The sequence below is a fragment of the Diadema setosum genome, chromosome 20 (genome assembly GCF_964275005.1).
Source record: "Diadema setosum chromosome 20, eeDiaSeto1, whole genome shotgun sequence".
Classification (NCBI taxonomy): Eukaryota; Metazoa; Echinodermata; class Echinoidea; order Diadematoida; family Diadematidae; genus Diadema; species Diadema setosum.
The window spans coordinates 18292896-18314853 of NC_092704.1; the positions used below are offsets into that span (position 1 = coordinate 18292896).

The 21958-nt window shown below is 40.8% G+C and overlaps 1 protein-coding gene across 1 annotated transcript in view; it reads right to left on the reverse strand.

Annotated features, from left to right (window-relative positions):
* Nucleotides 1-21958, reverse strand: part of LOC140243862 (transmembrane protein 198-like) — a 175553-nt gene that overhangs the window by 33509 nt on the left and 120086 nt on the right. Inside the window, exon 4 of the mRNA XM_072323535.1 lies at nucleotides 1205-1338. Within this exon, the coding sequence (XP_072179636.1) occupies nucleotides 1205-1338 (134 nt within the window). The remainder of the gene's footprint in view (nucleotides 1-1204; nucleotides 1339-21958) is intronic.

The window sequence follows — 21958 nt, forward strand, 5'->3', positions numbered from 1 at the left end:
TCCGGGTAATCTCTGCAGGAACCCAGGGTAAATTTTACCCTGGACCATTTTACCCTGGACCATCTAGGGTTTTGTGTGTGTGTGTGTGTGTTCAACAAAAGGTGAGGCTTTCATCGTGCAATGACACTGGACAATCTGACCAAAGGGACTAAAACAAAGACGCTTAACTGAAAAGACAGGAAAGTGCGCGCTAATCCTGTACAAAAAAATTGGACAGCGCGCGGTCCTCAAGTGTATTACGCACATCACCTGAGACACGCATGTCTTGACGCTTGATAAACAACAGCAGCGGCTTCAGGGACAGCGCGTCTCAGGTGATGTGCGTCTTTGCCTGAGACGCACTATCTTTGAAGATGTTGTTGTTTATCAAGCATCTTTGATTGTGAGATCATGTTGTTGCCAAATTTTTACCTCCACGAAATAATCCTTGTTACTTTAAAATCTCGTTCTTCAAAATAATCCCCATAATCGAAAAAAAGCTACGACTATTATTTTTAAATCTTTTTAAAATGATAAGAATACCACTACCTTTGGAAATGAATGATGTTTCTAGGTGTACTGAGTTTGTACCTAGCTCTCTTTTGTATAATCATGTAGGATAGCCATTTTGTGTCCATTTTTATTTCGCACCTTCTTGTCTTGTTATCTACTATCTTTGGACTAAAACAGATTCTGACAAACTATATATTTGTCATTCAAATGGTCATAATTTTCCTGAGACTTATTCACTTACACGGAACACTTCCCTTGATCTGTTTGGGGTGTGAGAGTACTTGCAAAAGAAGATTTAGAAAAATCTGAAACTTATAAGAATATAAGTCTGAAGTGAACATTTTAATGCATTTGATCAGCGAAAAAAGTCTGAGGAGTGAGTTTTGGGTGGTAGAATAAAAAAAAAAGAAGAAAATCTGAAATCAGAGTAAACTCTGAACTCTCACATCCTTTTTTGTTGTTCTGGTTTTGCTGACTTGTTACCTTCCTGAAAAAGCTTTAATCCAGCCACACCTTCCCAGATGCCTGCTATTAATCTTTTGTTAGTGGGACAAATGCAAATTGATACATTATTTTTCTGCAAAATAAGCTAATTACAATCATCTTTTGTAACAGATATCATCAACAGGGCAGCATGACATGACAATGAAAAGATGTGTTTAAGAAATGGCATAAAGTACCTAAGTACTGTCTTGTGATTACAATCACTTACTTGTGTCACTATGTCAGCATTTCTGCTGCGTGCACGGTAGAGGTCACAGTATTTCTGCACCCTGACTTCTTCCCTTGCCTCTCGCTGTCTCATCTTCTGCAGCTCCACTCGCCTTGTCTTTGAATGCCCTCGAACTGTCATTATAACAAAGAGACAGACCAGCCATTACAATCCTGAACAATGTAAACCCGAGAGCCAAGGAAAGAATATAGGTCATCAAATCAGGTGAGGTTATAAAATGTGGGGCCTTTGAGACAGGAATCACACACTCCACTTCTTAAAAAATAAAAACAAAACTTAAAAAAAAAAAATCTGCACTTGTATTAGACATTTTGGCCCGAATTCACGAAGGTGGTACAGATGAAACCATGGTCTAAACCAAGGACAAAAACCATGGAGCGCCAAGTGTCACACGGAATATTTCGTTACGAAATATGTCATTTCGTCGACAAAATGACTGTTCGTTAACGAAATTATCATTTCGTGGACGAAATGTTCATTTAGTTACAAAATAATCATTTCATCGACGAAATTACTGATTTTGTAGCGAAATATCCCATGCGACACTTGGCATTCCATGGTTTTTGTCCATGGTTTAAACCATGGTTTCATTTGTACCACCTTCGTGAATTCGGGCCTTTAGGTACAACTAGAGAATGATCTCAACTGCTTTTAAATTCAGTATAAAAAAAAGCCACATCACACAATCTTTTGACAGTAAGACCAGTTGAACTGGCTTAGATTTCAGGTATTAACTTGAGGTCAGCTGACCTTGATGACCAGAAAGCCCCAAAGTGGGATATTCTGTTTTGGTATACTACCCCTGATAGTTTACTTGATGCTCATAACCATAGAATTTCTTGTGTTTTATTTGTTTTATCTATTTATTTGTGTTTTATTTGTTGATGATAAAAGATGCCCCAATGGAGCACTGTGGTCTGTGGCCCCATTGTAAAGAGATCTCAATGAGCTTGTGGCTGAGCTCAACCCTTTCCAAGGGCTGCAGAACTTCTGATTGTTAAGTGCCATACAGCATTTGCATTCAAACTAGCTTTAAACAAAAGTGCAAACAAATGTATCAAACATATCCAATAGTAAGTCATGTATTTGTTCCAGAAGGAACAGGTTTACTAATCATTGGCTACAATTGTGCTTGTGGTGCTGCAAAGTCTTGTTCACAAGGATTCACACTTTCCCACTAACACATGCTATTTTGCAAGGAACTGTTGTCACCACATGTGGCATATTACACACTTCTGACACTTATCAAGTGGTGCCCATGGAATCAAGCTACAATGTACAAAGACTTCCTATTACTGGTTATACATTGTACACAATACATGAATAAGCTTGTGGTTAAGGAGTAATTTTTGTGTTATTCATAATGAGTTGTCAATGATGATACTTGGGCACCTGCATGATTATGCCTATAGATGCTTGTATGTTGAGCTGGAAAATGTACCAGGCAATATGGAAATATTCAACAGAACTTTACCCTCGATACTGTCAATTGATAAACATGTTCATCGATAAGGTCACTATATATCTTTAGCATCAAATTAACAAATTCAAACCAAAGCCTGGCAGCCTGTTAATGTTTACAGTGCACTCCCATTATAACAGAGTCCTCAGGAATGGCATTTTTTTCCCATTATATCGAACAGTCAAACAGTAAAGTACATAAAAAAATATATATATTTTTGGGACCTGCACTTTCATGTCGTTGTAATGTGAACTTCATTACAACCAAGTCTATTTTACCAGGAGTGCACTGTACCAGTAAAATTTGTGTTAGAACTCCAGACATTTTTTATTTACTACCTGGTAGTTTGCTTTACACAGGAACACGAGTTCTGAGAATGCCAGTGGCCAGTTATGAACAGGTGAGTAAAGCTTGCATCTGGGATTGTCTACTATGGTGTGCTACATGGAGAATGCACAGTGCATTTTCACCAGCTAGAAGATTCCAAAGCATGTCCTACTTTTTGTACTTAAATCCAATTCCGATAACATGCCTGATTACAATACAGTAGGCTATAGTAAACTGAAGAGAAGTTGCAACTACAATGTACACCACACAAATTCAGCAGACAACTTGAAACTTTACTTGTAGAGTTAGTCTATATAGTCCGCAAAATAGTCTGCTGGTAGAAAGCTTGGACTTTGATGGCTGTAAATTCAACATTAAAGGCATTATTTACCATTTTGCAGATGAAACAAAACCCCTGTTTGGTGCTTCAATGTAGTTCTAAAATGTGAGTTAGGGATAAAAACAACCAATGTAAAAATTTTAATCAGTATTTAAGTAATTTTAAGTATTGTTAAGTATACAAAAAGTGAACAATAGTTATAATAGAATTGTTTCTAGACCAAACCGTCTACAGTTATGGTTAATGTTTACGTGAGAAAAGTAGTGATGGTATATCTCCTTATATTTTAGGCTTTATTGCAAAATTAGGATGTTTTGTGATACAACTGACCTACAGGCCTCACGCTCCTAATTCAACTCGCGCATTGCCTACAGGGAAGGCAGTACATAGATGAGGTAATGTTATTTTTTACCAAAAAAAAAAAAAAAATCATTAAAAATCAGTCAAGTGGAAAATTGCCACCTTTGGTATGTTTGACATTGCTTGAGAACAGGAGCTTCTGCAGGTTATGAAGAAGGTGAATGAATCAGGGCTTTTGTATTTTAATGAATTTTTATTGATATATGAGGTAATTTGCTATTTTCATCGTTTTTGAGAGTGACTGTATGACTAGTCTCGTATGGAGGCTCTTAACTTTTTTAGAGCTGGAAAACATCCCAAAATATGTTGTTTGCTTGAAAGCAGAGAAAATTTTCCTTCATCTGCTTCAATTTAAAAAAATTCTATGATTCGGTTGATTTTTTTATGATTTATGGAATATGCTGCATTTAACACAGGTTTCTATGGGAGCCCAGAAAAGGAGTGTGAGGCCTACACATAAATGTGAGATCTTGTACACTTTTTAAATCACTGCTCCCAATGGTAAACAGTACCTTTAAAGTGAAGAACTTTGTGATTTTCAACAAACAGGTGATATACAGTGGTTACACATACTCAGTACACTGTACCGGTACATTACATGCAATAGCAGTTCGCACTACCTGCTGCACACATAACCCAGTGCCTGTCACAACAAATTTCTTCATGCCTTTTGGAACCAGCAATAGCAGGAAGTCTGCATGCTCCACCCTCAGATAGGTATTGACACATATTCACTCAATTACAATATGTGTCATCCCTGATCATTCACAAGGAAATTTGTGGTAAAACCTTATTGATATTTTAAGGGGCACAGTGAACCTGCTGACTTCTTTCATATTTTGTTCTAGTCACAACTGGACCTCATTCTTTCACTTGTGTTGTTTTTGTTTTTTGTTTTTACTTTTTTTTTAAGTTCAGTGCACAATGGTACCAAATATAAATAAAATGGCTGTCCTTATACCAGCAATGAAAAATCTTCTTGAAATTGAATAAACTCCCTATTAACAATTTCCTTTCATTGCACAACACAACGAAACAAACAAAAACTAAACACACACATAAGGAATGGCCTCACCTGTAAATTCAATAGGGAGTGATTCAGGCTTTGTATGTATCCGTCTGTTTTGACCCAATCAAATTCAGTTTAGGGTATATATGTCACTTACGACCTAACTCACCAATTTACGAATCAGTTGAGCAACAAGTTGAGCAACAATCACACTCTCTGTCCCATTTTTGATAAAGACCCAAAGATATGTATGTACATGTAAAAGCTACCAGACATTCTAAATGGGAGATCCAGACATATTTCAATGTCAAGGGATCTTAAAATATCCAACAGAAGCAACTCCCCTTACAAAAAATAGCATGATTCATGATTCCATATTTATCCCCAGATGTACTTCAGAGTGTAGAATCATTTCCCTTCCAGTAATCTTTGCAGACACGGGGGTTAGAGGACAAGTCTACCTTCATATACATGTGGATTGAGTGAATGCAAAACTATTAGTAGAACACATCAGTGAAAGTTTGGGGAAAATCCGACAATCTGTTCCAAAGTTATGAATTTTTACAGTATCTGCACAGTCACTGCTGGATGACAAGACTACTACACTGTGTGATGTCACATGCGTACAACGATATAAGGAAAATAAAAAGAGAATATCACAAAACTCTATTTTTTGAATAAAGTGCATATTTCTTTGACTTGTTACTGACATATGTTAAGGGTAATATCATTCCCCCTGCCTTGTGAAAGACAGAAGTCGTGTGTTCTTTTGCTATGCGAGAAAAGTGAAAATATGTTGAATTTTCTTTATTCTGTCTTTATATCGTTGTACACATGTGACATCACAAACTACAGTAGTCTTCTTGCCCAGCCGTGACTGAGCAGAAACTTCAAAAATTCATAACTTTTGAAAGGATTGTCCGATTTTCCTCAAACTCTCACTGATGTGTTCTACTAATATTGCTGCATTCACTCAACCCACATGTCTGTGAAGGTGAACTTGTCCTTTAACTCTGCACGGAACTGTTGATCGAAATATGTCTTGACTTCCAGCATAAACGATTGTACAGCTGCTCTTTCAGTGTTTGTCTTTAATATTAGGGTCAACATCTTACAAAAAGCAGTGACTTGTGAAAAAAAAACAACTTTCACCTAACATATTCTTAAAAGGAGACAATATAATTACAGCTCTGTCAAGTCAAAGCTTCTTTTATTGGTTGTTCTTGCATAGCGTTGAAATGTCATGTAGATATCACTGAAACTTTCCACCTCCTATCAGGTTAAGCCATTGGCTCTCAGGACAGGTATCAGACTAGAAATGTCGCTATGGCGACTGGTATGCCTCCGCCATAATGCATGGTTCTCCGAATAGGTCTGTAGCACAATGTCTTGACAATGTGTGATGACAGTTTCACATAGCTGGCAAAATATTAAAATGACAGGTTTGTCACAAATGCATTCAGTGTTCACTTTCCTTGAACCAGGTTTATTTGGATGAATGGCTATACTGTCTAAGAGTGCAGGTATTTGGGGATTTGAGGATTTGTACCGAACTTTTGACCCTTTTATAAGTTTAAAGAAGAAGTGAAATTTAGCACTTTCACTTGACCTTTGACCTTTTGGCAAGAAACTTCCAAGAGAATCTGTATTGGGTAATACATGCATACACTAAATTTCAAGAAAAAATCCTGCAGGCATTGCATAGATAAGAGAGAAATAATGACATTTTGATGAGTTGACCTTGACCTTTGACCCATGACCCGTAAATTCCCTACATGATCACTGTCAGTCAGTACATGCATATATACTAAGTTCCATAAAGATACCTTGAAATATTTGTGAGATATGAAGAAAAAAGTGAAATTTTAACATTTTCACTTGACCTTTGACCTCATGACCCAAAGCTCTCTCTGGGGAATCTTTATTTGGTAGTTCATGTATACACAAATTTTCAAGAAAATACCTCCAGGCATTGCTTAGATATAGGGGAAATAGTGAAATTTTGAGCATTTGACCTTGAACTTTTGACCTTTGACCTTGAGTATGTGCGCCTAAAAGTTGATAGGCAAAACTTCGCCCACTCATACATATACATGCCAAGTTTCATTAGGATTCCTCTAACAGTTTTTTAGATACGCTGTCCACAAAACTGATTATGGACGGAAGGACGGACGGACGGACAACCCGAAAACATAATGCCTCCGGCAACACTTCCTGGCGGAGGGATAAAAACAGAATACTCAGAAGTGAGTATCTTATTTACTAGCGTAGCCATACTTACCCATCCCAATTTTACAATTGCTATTCGTCCCCTCAACGCGAATAGCCACCGGTAATTTCTTTGCATTTTCCCTTTAAGCCCCTGAGAACCGAAGCGGGAAACCCCGCCAGGGGCCTATATAAGCAGCCCTCGCGCTGCGCCCTTCCTCTTTCGTACCCCTTAACCAAGTGGTGAAATTGCCACCGGGGAGGAGGGAGGGTTCATGGGTAAGTATGGCTACGCTAGTAAATAAGATACTCACTTCTGAGTATTCTGATTTACGGCGCTTTGCCATACTTACCCATCCCAATTTTACAATTGCTAGATTCCAACGGATATTTATAGGAGGAGGGTAGGCAATACACCACTGACAAATTTTCGTTACTACTGGTTTCACCTACCATTTCTTGTCTTTCAAGTCCGCGTTAGACCTGAGAGGGGCACGATAACACTGCTTTTGCAAATTCTGTCCCTTGGCTTATTACATCAGAAAGGTAGTAAGAGATAAATGTGTTTGGGGTAGCCCAGTATGCTGCTTGCAGGATTTCTTCTAGAGATACTCGGGACTTGTCCTCAACGGGTTAAAGAGGGCCCATGATGCTGCTACTCCTCTCGTGTCATGGGCTCTAAGCGATTCTGAGGATAAAGTTTCATCCCCTCCTGCCTTTATCCCTTGCACTATCCATCGGGAAATTGTGTCTAAGGAGGCTGGGCCGTGGGGTTCAGTTGAACTGACAAACAACTGTTTAGATTTACGGATCTTTTCGGTGCGATTAATGTACCATTTAAGGGCTCGTACGGGGCACCAAAGTCTGTCCTCTGATACTGACGAGAATGCTTTCATAGCTGGAATTACTACCTCACAAGGTTTTGAAGATTCTCTCTGATTTTTGGCTATAAAGCCCGCTTTCGGGATCATACGAACTCTGTCCTTTTCCCAGCGAATGTGACCTGATTCGATTGTGAGGGCATGGACCAAACTACGTCTCGCACCTGTCGCTATGGCTAGGAAAAATACCGTCTTTACTGACAAATCAAGCAAGGAAGCCTTGTGCATTGGTTCGAATGGAGCTTTGGTAAGTCCCCGTAGGACGCTGGGCAGGCTCCACCTGGGACATAGAACTCGCCGAGGGGGATGCTGTAGAAAGAAAGCTCTGGTTAGTCTACACAGAAATCTGCAATTGGATACTGTTTCTCCGTTACTAAAACCTGTGTGGATAGCTCCGATAGCTGATCTGTACCCTCTAATTGTGGAGATACTAAGTCCCTCATCAAATAGTAAGAGTAAGAAATCTGCTATCTTACCTAGAGGGGCTGAGGTTGGATCAATCTGCCTGTTGTCACACCATGTGTAGAATCGTTGCAGTCTTGAATCATAAGTGTTCCTTGTGGAGGGTCTGAGAAATCTAGCAGCCATATTGGCAGCCCTTTCTGAAAGGCCTGCGTCTTCTGCGCTTCTCCTGAAATGGGCCAGAGTGTCAGGCTTAGTTTCCCGGGATTCGGGTAATACGTTTGTGTACCTGGTTGTTTCAGTAGGTCTTTCTTTGCTGGGAGCGTTCTGGGGATGTCTACGAGCAGTTTCGTCAGACGTGGGAACCATGGTCTTCGAGGCCACCATGGGGCAATAAGGAAGATTGTTGCGTTGTCCGTTATTACCTTCTCGAGCACTTTCGGGATCATTGAGAATGGTGGGAAGGCGTAACCTAACATCCCTTTCCACGACGTCGAGAGTGAGTCTATTGCAAAGGCTTGTGGGTCGTGATGTTTCGTGCAATATATGGGAAGTTGTTTGTTTAGAGAGGATGCAAACAGGTCGATCTGAGATTGCGTTATATCGATTACTCTGTGCGCTATTTCCCGATTGAGTTGCCATTCGTTGGGGAGATACTTCCCGCGGGATAGAAAATCTGCTATGTAGTTCTCCTTCCCGGGTATGTGGCATGCTTTCAGAGAGATGTTGTGTTTTAGACACCATTCTAAGATCTGCACTGTCAGGCGGCAGAGGGTTGGGGATCTTGTGCCCCCTTGCCTGTTTATGTACGATACTACTGTCATGTTGTCTGACTTTATCAGTATGCATCTGCTCGTTATTTGTGTTTGGAATTCTCTCAGTGCCAGCTGGACTGCTTTCATTTCCAGTACGTTTATGTGCAGCTTTGCTTCTTCTCTCCCCCAACATCCCGAAATTTTCTTGTCTGAGATGTGAGCTCCCCAGCCCTGGAGAGATGCATCTGTAGTTATTGTCAAAGAGGGGGAGGGGTTCCTCGTTGGTTTTCCTTTGTGTAGTACACGAGAATTTATCCACCTCTGTATTGCAGTTGCGACCTCTGGTGATAGAGGGACTAGTTTGTCGAGGGGATGATATCTGGGTCGGTAATGTTTCAGCAGGTGAAGTTGGATGGGTCGCATTAGCATCCTGCACATATGTACCACGTCTACCAGACTCGACAAGAGTCCTAAGAAGGTTAGCCACAGTCTTGCCTTCGACGTTGTTGTCGACAGTAGTTTCTTCCCTATTGTCATTACTCTCTCTACTCTGTGTTCCACTGGGTAGGCTACTAGCCGGGGTATGGACAGTTTGGCCCCTAAGAACTCTGGGTCTGTTGTTGGTGCAGTGTTCGACTTTCTCAAGTTGATTATGAATCCCAGATGGGTGGCTAGGTCTATTGTCATTTTCAGGTGGGCAGTGATTATCTCGTGGGATGGGGCCAAAATGAGCCAATCGTCTAGGTAGCAGAATAGAGTGACTCCTCTTCTTCTGAGTTCTCCTGCTAGGATCCTGATTAATCTTGTAAAAATTCTTGGCGCCGATTTTAGTCCGAATGGTAGGGCTTTGAATTGGAAGTACCTGTTGTTTACTGAGAATCCTAGCAAGCGTTGGCTGTCGTGGTCGATGGGAATGTGATAGTAGGCGTCTTTCAGATCTATCGTAACTGCGAGGTCTGTGGGTTTTACAGTTGGGAGGATTGTGGATAGGGTTTCCATTTTGAAGGTTTGGTTGGATAGAAATTTGTTCAACTTTTTTAGGTTCAGTACCATCCGAAATCCCCCCGATCGTTTTGGGGCGAGGAACACTGGAGATAGGATTAATGGGGAGTCTCGTGTTACCTCGTCTATTACTTGTTTTTGCAGTAGGGTGTCTATTTCCTGAAGGAGAGCTGTTCTTTTTTCTGGGTCTTTGGGTAGGGGAGTTTTCTGGTAGATCTTTATCTGTTCTGCGGGAGTGATTAGCTGAGGGGCGTAGCCTGTCTGGACAATAGCTATGGCCCATTTGTCTTGAGAGATGTCTTCCCATTCTTTTCCGAACCACTGTAGTCTCCCCCCGACTGGTATTTGATTGTTGATTTGGAGCAGATCTGGGTCTAGATAGTCAGAATTGTGGTCTAGGGTCTCGTGATCCCCTTGCACTCTTGTGCACACTTTGTGAGAAGAAGGGTTGAGGTATTTTGTCACCTTTGCCTCCATGCCATGTAGCCCTTTGGCCACGAAAATTGTCCTGTGGATTACTAGTGCTAGTAGTGGGTCTACTCTGTCTGCCCGTGTAGGGGGCATCACGCCGATACTGACGGCGGTAGGCTGGCACTCTGTCTTGGTTCGAGAAGTTTGCCTGATGTCTACCAGTACTGCTGAAGGGCCTAGTAGGCTTGTATGTAGGTCTAGACAACTTGTATATCGTCTTATCGGCTGTAGTGCTAGCGGTGATATTCTCATCGAGGATGGACTGGAACTTACCACTGAACAGGTCCTTTCCCTCGGTCTCGACTTTCATGAGGGCTTTTGCTGCATCTCTGTCTAATTGCAGACCCTCTATCACCTTCTCCCGTCGTAGCCGTGTGCAAAGATGGGCAGTACGTGTCGCCTGTTCGTACTGGATGTCTGCCACCTTTGATAGCATGTCCCCGATTTTTTCTTTGTCTTGTTCTTCGACGCCAAGTCTTTCCGCTTCTAGGAAGGCGGTTGTGAGGTAACCTTGGTATATCGCAAGTCGCATTGACGCTCTAGCTGAAGCATCGATGGCTGACAGATGCCATTCGCTATTTCGGAAGTTGTGTGATCGCAGGCTATTCGGATTGCCCTGCTTTTTCACACTCGCATCGCCAACGCGAAAAGCTACGTCTGGGACTGACGGGGTAGTGAGAAACTTTTCGTAGTCGTCTTCCGCGATTCGAAAGTTTTGATTTACTTCTTTCGAGCATATTTTCATTTGTGTACGCTGTTGGTCTAGCTTTTTGAAGCAGTCTTTATACGGGGCATCCATCTTAACTGCGCTTTTCTTCGCGTTTTGTGTGTCCCCGAGTGTAGAATGTATACGGAAGATCGACTTCTCTGTTTCTTTTGCCTGCTCGCTGGCGGCCAGCTGAGGGCAGTATTTGGTCAGAATGTACGCTGCAGACGTTGTGTCATCGTTGTCATCGGGCGCAGCACTGGTACGTGATGTCAAGCAAGCGGTGCGTGCCGCCGCAACGCCGGAGTTAATAGGTTCACTTTCTGATACAGAGTCCGCTAGTTCGTTCTCTGGGTCGTGATTTCCCTTCACCAAAGCGTAGCGGGCTGTGTTAACACTATTTCCCGATTCCGAGAATGAGCTAATAGAGCAATCTCTCCAATTTCTGGCGCGGCTAGAAATGCGTGGCCGATGGTAATCGAGATCTGAATCAGACTCTCCCATGATTGAAATTTCTGCGTCTCTGTCCTTCTCTCGACGTTCTCCGCTAGGATTGTTTTCGCGGGCTGCCCGAGATCGCGACTGCGTGTAATAGCTAGTGCGAATATGGTATCGGGAGGGTCTACCTAGGCTCGAATCGTAGTTTTCCTCGCCAGTTACGTCTAGTGGATCTGGGTCGGGGAAGGTCGATACCCCTCCCGAGGAGCGTGGCTGCCTCGTTTCCTTACCCACTACAGCGGAGGCAGTCTCGATGGGGATTATTCCTTTCGGAATTATGTTCTGTAGGGCTTTTATGAGCCACTCCCCCGCATCTTCCGGGTTTGGGAGGGTATTTGTGCCTGTGGTTGGTATTTTAGCGGGAGTCCCTTCGTTTTTCTTTTGAGAGGAGGGTTTTCTTTTTCTTCCTCTGGTTCCCTGTGAGGTTTGGGATGTCACGCTACGGGGAGATTTCTTCTCTGAACCAGTGGCGGGTGGGATAGGAGTTGCGGGCTCGCCTGCGCGTTCGTGTGGTTTATTCTTTGCTGACTGCACCGCCGCATTGCCGCTGTTCTTCTCCGGCGGCTTTCCCTTCGCCGCGGAGTTTTGGGTCTTACTTTCTACGTTTTCATTTCTCTCTCTCGGCTTTTCCTTCGCCGGATTTCCTTTCGAGTTTGGCTTTGCCTTCGCCGACTCATTTTGTTTGTCAGACATCCTTGTAAGTGGGATAATAGGGGCCGTGTTTGTAGTCACACGTTGAGGTTATCGAGTACAGTTAAGATTTCTACCGGTGTTCATGAAGTCGGGCGGTAACGAAAGAGGAAGGGCGCAGCGCGAGGGCTGCTTATATAGGCCCCTGGCGGGGTTTCCCGCTTCGGTTCTCAGGGGCTTAAAGGGAAAATGCAAAGAAATTACCGGTGGCTATTCGCGTTGAGGGGACGAATAGCAATTGTAAAATTGGGATGGGTAAGTATGGCAAAGCGCCGTAAATAAAATAATCATCAAAACTTGGAAGATTTATCAGTGAACAAAGAATGCGATTGCATGTTTTCCCACCTTTCACGACTTTGTTTGATTTTAATCAAAGTTTTACTTCAAAGTTAGAATGAATCATATGGAATTTGTGTCCATTTGTGTCTGCTGATTTATGTATTTTGACTCACAATATGGATAAAGTGAATCTACGGTTTATAGTGACCTCGTCTACAGCCACTATGTCTATTTTCCAATTGGTCTACTGGCATATCGTCTATTACCGATTCGTCTAATACCCATTTGGTCTACAACTCGTTTTGTCCAATACCCATATTGTCTAATAGTCACTTTGCCCACTACCCGTACTGTCCAATACCCAACTCGTCTAAGGAGCATTTCGTCTACAAAACAATTGATCTAATAGCCAAATCGTCTACACTCACAATGTCTATTTGCCATGTCGTCTAATATCTATTTTGTCTACTACTAGTTAGTCTACTCCCACCTAGTCTACAAGTCATTTAGTCTACATTCACTTTGTCTAGTTATCATATCGTCCAACCCTTAGTTTGTCCATACCCAATATGGTCTATACCCATCTGGTCTACTCCCAACTCGTCTACTCCTAATTGGTCTACTCCCAACTGGTCTACTACCAACTGGTCTACTCCCAACTGGTCTACTCCCAATTGGTCTACTCCCAACTGGTCTACTCCCAATTGGTCTACTCCCAATTGGTCTACTCTCAATTGGTCTACTCCCAATTGGTCTACTCCCAATTGGTCTACTCCCAACTTGTCTACTCCCAATTGGTCTATACTCGTCTATACCCAATTGGTGTACTCCCAACTGATATAGTTTTACTCTCAACAATTTACCCAAACTGATCATTTCCATCTGGTCATGCTAATAATGAATATACCACTTTGTCTAGTGTCCAGTCCGTCTCACTGTCATGAACTATTCATATTAAACCCTGCCCTTGATTAGCACAAAAATCAATATTAGACTATTCTAGTTGTTAATTATTCCGCATATGCTGAATATAAAGACATACTAATCAATGGTGAGACATGACTATCCAGTCTACATTCTGGCCGTAAAGTAACTAAATAATGATAAACTAGCTCAGTTACAATCCTCCATCACAAACGAATTGTCAGTCATACGAAACAGAATTACATTTCGACCGACCACCCCAGTCCATCCGTACCTCCGTGCGCATGCATGCAGTGATCTTGGCGGGATCCCGAATGAGGAATTATCGAGTACGAGTGTAATTTGATTTTCATTGCGTTTGGTACACTAGTGAAGGTACTAACGATCCGCGCGATGTGGGCGTGTAGTTGGATGGATTGACACCGGATGCTGGCGTATACTAGTACTGTGTTCCGTTTGTGTGTGTGTGAGTGTGTGTGTGTGTGTGTGTGTGTTTACGTTTACATGTATGTAGTGCTGGGATGTGGTTATAGTAACTGTGAGAGAGATGCAGTAGGTTGTTGTCCAGTGGCCGGGGTGACTCTCTCTTCGAGAGAGTGTGGCCCAAAAGACGCAATGTTCAGATCATTCTACTGATTCACAAAATTAGTAATTTACCAATATCCTTTAGCGAAAAACTGTTATCACACGATGGCAAGGTGCGGTATTTGAATGCTGAGTTGTAATTGCTTGATTGTAATTACTAGCAGACATACTCGTAAACGTATGGTGGTATAGTTGTACATATGATAACGTGTAATAATGTGTTCCTTTTCATTTTTTACCATACTTATGATTTGTATCAAAGTTGAATGGATGGAGTGTTGAAGTTTGGACATATAAATGCTGCATGATTGCTTCTGATATAGATTACACATCCACCACAAAAATAACACAGCAAGTTTTTCACACTGTGACATTATCTTTTTTTCCTAAAAATTGTCATAATTAGAACATAAAAATTTAAACCAAATGGGGCACCAAGAGTGTTCAACCTATTTCATTGGGAAAAAAGAAACAGGATGAAGTAGACTTACATAACAAAAAAAAAAACACACAAAAACAAACTATAACTAGTAGTAGACCAGCTGGCAGTTAGACGAGTTGGCAGTAGACGAGTTGGCAGTAGATGAGTTGGCAGTAGATGAGTTGGGTGTAGACCAGTTGGGTGTAGACTAGTTGGGAGTAGACGAGTTAGGAGTAGACCAATTGGGAGTAGACCAATTGGCAGTAGACCAGTTGAGAGTAGACTGACTGGTTATTAGACTAATTGACTATGGACAATGAGTTGTAGACCAATTGGCTATTAGACAAAATGAGCTGTAGACTATTTTTTATTCATAGACCTTATGATTAATAGACGAAATGGTCAATAGACATAATGGGTGTTAGACAAAATGTGACTTAGACAAATTGGACATTAGATAAAATGGCTAGTAGACAAAATGACAATTAGACTAATTGGCATATAGACAAAATGGTTGGTAGACTAGTTGGTAGTAGACAAATTGAGTTTAGACGAGATGGCATTAGACTAGGTGGACAGTGGACAGGGTGGTTGTAGACGAGGTGCCAATTTACCGAATCTACAGAGCACTTTGTCTTGTTTGCATTGTGTCTCCAGGCTCTGTGATACTAACTTGGTGAATGTCTGTTCAGTAAATAAACAAGGAAAAGTAGAAATTACGCGGTGCGTAATATATGTCCCCGCCGGAAGTAGCATTTAGTAGCAAAATGTACAATATAGGTAAAAAGATCAAGGTCAAAGGTCAAAGAAGTCAAAGGTCAAAATTCTATGTAGAAGTTTTGAAGCCCTCACCTAGTGCCATCACATAAAGCAAACGGAATCGAAATCGGGTTAGAAATGGCGAAGGAGTAGCATTTTGTAGCCAATGTACAATATAGGTCAAAAATCAAGGTCAAAGGTCAAAGAAGTCAAAGGTCAAAATTCTGTGTAGAAGTTTTGAAGCCCTCACCTAGTGCCATCACATAAAGCAAACGGAATCGAAATCGGGTTAGAAATGGCGAAGGAGTAGCATTTGGTAGCAAAATGTACAATACAGGTCAAAAATCAAGGTCAGAGGTCAAAGAAGTCAAAGGTCAAAATTCTGTGTAGCAGTTTTGAAGCCCTCACCTAGTGCCATCACTTAAAGCAAACGGAATTGAAATCGGGTTATAAATGGCGAAGGAGTAGCATTTTGTAGCAAAATGTACAATATAGGTCAAAAATCAAGGTCAAAGGTCAAAATTCTGTGTAGAAGTTTTGAAGCCCTCACCTAGTGCCATCACATAAAGCAAATGGAATCAAAATCGGGTTAGAAATGGCGAAGGAGTAGCATTTTGTGGGCTATGTACAATATAGGTCAAAAATCAAGGTCAAAGGTCAAAGAAGTCAAAGGTCAAAATTCTGTGTACAAATTTTGAAGCCCTCACCTAGTGCCATCATATAAAGCAAACGGAATCAAAATCGGGTTAGAAATGGCGAAGGAGTAGCATTTTGAAGCAAAATGTACAATATAGGTCAAAGGTCAAGGTCAAAGGTCACAACTGAAATTCTGTATAGAAGTTTCAAAGCTCCCATGTAGTGCTATCATATAAAGCAAACAGAATCAAAATCGGTTTAGAAATGGCGAAGGAGTAGGATTTTGAACATTTTGATCACACACGGACGCACGGACGGACAGACGGACACACGGACATACACACGTACAGAGCCCGTTTCATAGTCCCCTGCTCGAACTCGTTCGGCGGGGACAATAAATCATATCAAAACCAAAAATTTTGCCAGGAACAGAGAAAAAATGAAGGCTCAATAGCACCACAGAGGGAGGAAAGGAAGAAATCTCTACACATGTGCAATGCTCTTACTATCATTCTATGAGCTGGTATTGTACAATTATACAAGTACTGTACTGCAAAATATGATTTTCAATTGTGATAGCAAACTGTTCAAAATACTAATTAGACATGTGTACTACAAATGCACGTTACCATCAAATGACTACAGCAGAACTCTATAGCCTACAGTAGATGTATACAGTAGGTATCAGAGCCATCATTACATAACCATGTTGTGCCATAAGCCCCTGTTCCACTATGCCGTTCTCGCTACGATTTGACAATTTTCTCAGATCGGGAAGGATCGGGTAAAACCTAAGCCGATCTGACACAGTACGATATTAGAATGCTCTAAGAACGCTGCAGTTACGACTACCATGTGCTTGTTACGCTCTCACTACGATGATCGGGAATGAGACATTACAATCTCTGCCGCTGCAGTTACGCTTTAGACGATGTAGCTACGCTGTCAGTGTGATGTTGCCGATGTTATCTGATCGATGCACGCTTTATTTACGCTCTGAACGATCTATACAATCTTATCACGCTGTTACCCCGTCCAGAGAGCTGAAAAGTGCTTGATGTGCCCTGATTCGACTGTCGATCCTCAGTCAGTCGACTTATTAGCATGCAGAACCAAAGAAATATACTGTGGACTTTGAAGAGGCTCCTCAATTCACTGTTCTTTTTGCAGCAATGCATTGTTAATCAAAGACGTGCTGATCTTTACAAGGCTTTTTCTTGATGTCCGTGCTTTTATCGTCCGTCTTCATCCAGTTGTAGATGATTTCATATTCTTCAAAATTCTACTGTCCTCTTCTTCCTCCTCTTTTAGCATCACGTGCAGTCCTTTGTGTAGCTGCTCCGCTGCTTTCTTCTCTTTTTTAATCTCTTCTTCTTCAAAAAAAATTTGAGCTCCTTCTTCATATTCTGCCTCGACAGGTGCAGCGACAATCTCCTCCTTCTCAACAGTCTTGCCTCTCGATCTCTTTGATCTTCTTCTGGCAGACTTTTTGGCTGCGATTTTTCCAGCGTATCGGCTGCGTCCCTTTTAGAGCGGCGAGAGTGGAAGACGTGATTAATTGAGTCTACGAAGGCGTAGGAACAGCGTAGCTAAAGCGGGAACAGCATAACTAAAGCGGGAATGAAGCGTACTGAGAGCATCGTAGGAATGGGCCTTGATTCTATACGAGAGTAGAGAATGTATTGAGAGCGGCGTTAAAGTGGGAAGATCGTGCTTTGATCAGGGAAGAGCGGCGCACCAACAGGACCACGTTGGTGTCTAAGTTTACTTCCCATTCTTGTGCCGATGTTACTACGCTCAGAAAGACCTTGTTCCGCTCATCCCGCGGTGTTTACGCTGCCACTATACTCTCCCCGCTTGCTGTACGATTCAAAATAGGTCAATTTTGATCGGGGAGTTCGGGAAGAAATTTTGAACAGGTTCAAAATTTCTTCCCGATCTGAAAAAATGCCCGCTCCGACCCCGACCTCCAAACGCTGCTACTACGATGCTTCCGATCCCCGTACGCTTTTGCCGCTCTCTCCCGATCTGCTAGATCAGGACAGATCGGGGTCAAGATCGTGATAGTGGAACGGGGGCTATACACTTGTAGCTCTCAAACAGTGTTTTCACATCAAATACAATTTGATGACTACATTAAAATGCCTTATCTTTGTTTTCACAACAAATAATTAATACTGTACAACTACACCAATTTATGTACACATTTACAATTGCGTATTATCTCTATTACAGAGATACATAGTGTATATTAAAATGCATGTAGGCCTAGACTGTAGATCTCATCATCCTCTAGATTCTAGAGGATTAAGAGAATATGCACCTGTCATGACAGCCCCAAGAAGTGAGGAAGGTGAGAGGGATAGTGCAGAATTGAGGGAATATCAACCTAACCCATGGCATAACCAGGTGACCATAATTTGTCATCAGTGATAAACAAATCATTTCTATTGAAACAACAATTTACAATTTCTTTAGATACTGGTGTGGAGGACCTTGCATTAACAGATGGTAAAACTGTCACTGATCTGGGATTGACGGGGGCCCTATAGCACCAATGGAAAGCTGTAATCATGTTACTGCACCACGTATTTAAAGTATATTGTAAAACACAGGGTGACTGGTACTGATATCCCTGCTTCGTATATGTTTTTTGTTGTGGTCATTCCTTTATCTAACCTCAATGAAACTTTCATTATTTTGTCTGATTAAATCTAATCCACAGTAAGCTTGAACATGGAACATGATATTACAGCAAAATCTAAAATATGTAATTAGGTGATCCGAGTATCCTCTCGGATCACCTTCTGTATCTGTACTGATTCTTTCTTCTTTGTTTCTTTATTTCTCCTCAAAAGTTGTGCAGAGGTTAGCTCAGAAAGTCCTCTGCCTATCAATTTCAAAATCATACCATGTATGTATCATGTCACAAAGATGACAGATCTAATGTATCATAGTGATCAGTCGACCGTGACGTCACGATGACGTCATTATATGAAAACACATTTTCATTCATATCTCATTAATGGAAAGGAAATTTTCAATGAAATTTACGTCACATATATTTCAAGTCAAGCGCATTCTACTCATATTATCAAAATTCATATTTATTATTTAAACGTGCGCGTACGCGCGCGTCGAAATATTTGTATGCTCCAATCGAGCTCAAAATCATTTTGGACACGTTTCAGACCATTTGGAGCATTTTTTGAAAAATTGAAAAAATCGGACGGACGCGTACGCGCGCGCACATATACGCACGCACAGCTCATATGCAATAGAAATTTCCCGTTTTTTCACATTTATCAGATGCTTGAAATGTCAAGGAATATTTCTACCAAGTTTCAAGTTAATCCGACCCAATATGACGTCATACGGGCCCTTCAAAGTTGAAATTCCGCGCGCGCGTCAATGGCGATATACGATGCAACTATGCCAAAAAACCGCCAATTTTAAATCCGATTTTACTCGTCAGGATGGACGGTGACCCCCCATTTTCTTTACATATTTTGAAAGCTGATGAGTTGTACATGTCATTTCATGGGGTGGCAATGCTGGCAAAATGATTAAAAGATATCAAATTTCTTAATAAAGTAAAAAAAGTAAATTTTCAAAATGACGTCATCAAATTTCAAGTTTATTCGAGCATATCTCACTAATCCTCTGTCAATTTTCACCCAGATTTCAGTATGTTGTAGCTTATTAAATGCTCTTTCATTAATATAATAACAGTATTTTGATTAGATGACGGCATCACCTCGTAAAAATGGATTGAAAGTAATCTTGTCAAATTTGACCAGTTTACGTGTTATCTCTATGGGAGTGCAGTTTTTCTGGAAATGAAAATTGACATGACTATCTTTATCGAGCACTAGCTCACTCATGCTTCGGTGAATTTCTCCTAGATTTTAATATGTTGTAGCTGAGACTTTGTGCTATCGTGAATGTGCCCTTTGTTTTTTCATACGATGTCTGCATCACGTCAAAAAACTTGGTTGAATTTAGAGCTTATCTTCGATGTATTGAAATATTTCTTTCTTTTGGCAACTTTCTTTGCAATAACTCAAGAAAAGCATATCCTATCACCCCCATATTTTGCACATGTTTAGTTCATGTCACGTACATTATTTGATGAAATAACAACTACTTGATCAGACGCCATCTTTGGTATGTAAATTAGGGTCAAAGGTCATAAATGTTTTATTCTGTATCTTTGTGAATACATGTCCTATCTTTCCCATATTTTGCACACGCAAAGATCGTGTTACAAGAATCATTTCGCAAAATAACCACTTCTTGCTCAGATGCCATCTAGGTTGTGCAAAGTGGGGTCAAAGGTCATATGTACTTGTTGCTGTATCTTCGTTATAGTGTATACAGATTTGGTACCAAAGATGGCAGATATGACTCCCTTTTCTAAATGAGAATCCAAACATCACACGGCCAATGTCTCTGAACACAGATGAAACCTGCATGGTCATGCCTATTGCGATCAGGACTTGAATCATTGATTTAAAAAAAAAAAAATCGGATCACCTTAATTTGTCAGTGATGACAAATTACAATCTCTAGTTATTCAAAAGGTCCCTGCAATCCAAATGTAAGTTGACCTCCATTGATGCATTTTACTATGTACATATCCAGATCACTAAATATTTTCTTTTTTTAAATTTGATTTTGTATGATAAGTATTTATTTATGACATACTGGTTGTACATGTTTTTCATGTTCTAAATGTTTTGATTTAAACATTCATTTATGTAAATAAAAATCCCACACAGAATTTCCTGTAATATTCCTACTGGACGATTAGAATGAATTGAATAAACTAAATTGAAATGGACTTCATGAAAATATGCACCACACATGCATGTTTACTTTCAAACACTTTTTTCCCCCCCTCAAAATCCTCTAGATCATTTGCTAGCTGTGACATCATCCTCCTGTAATAGTCGAGTTGATGACTAGACACGATTATGTTCCTAACCATTCATTGCTACATCAAACATTTGTCACACATTTGCATATTAAACAAAGACCATGTGAAGCTGTTGCAAGTGCAGGTAAATTGAATAGCAAAATACTCTGAACACATACACACATACTGTATAGGCCCCATACAGTTGGATACAATATTATCATCCTTGACAACTAATTATCTTTGCAGACTTGTCCTCATTTACATCATTCTGTAGACAGAAAGGAAATAAATGACAGAGAAATACTGTGTATGTATCACAACGAATGGTCACTCGTATCTTTCAGCACTTGCCAGCTCTGTAAGTTTTACAGATACAATGTTAGTACCTTGCACATGGTAATTTCCTTTATAGTTTGAAACTCTGATGAGCCATCTTTTGTGGGTGGAGAAATAAACAATGTGTGAAAATTTCAAGATTACAAAACTATGTCATGAAATTACAGTCAACCTCGGATACCTCGAATTAGTCGGGACTGAAGAAAATGGTTCGACGTACGCGTACGCGTACGTCAAATTTTCTTCGACTTATTTGACGTTTATCGATGTTCAACATGGTATCTGTTATAGTGCCTACCGATTGTTTGCATGCTTGTCAATTGGATTTGCATCGACTTTAATATGAATGAATTGAATGAAAATTGATGTTCTTCTTTCAAGACTGTTTTCTGGTGGGCAATTGAATCACCTATCACCATAAAAACAAAAAGAAAATACCGGTACGTAATCGAGTGCTTGACGGGGTTGCAGAACATGCCTCCTTAATGTACATTGCGTGTGGATGACCGTGGTGTGTCTACAGAATACTATATATGCATTTGCATAATTCTCGTACACGTCATGTGGAGAAACCCGTCGAAACACAAACTAAATTTACCAAGCACACAGTTACGCAAGAATCACATTCTTCACTTTGCAAACTATTAATATTTCGCAAAACAATGGGTGTACCTGTAGCTCACCAAGAACATCTAGAGCTACAGGGAGCGACGGCAATGTCACACAGCTATGCACCGGTCTTCCGTGTGTCTATCAGCAGC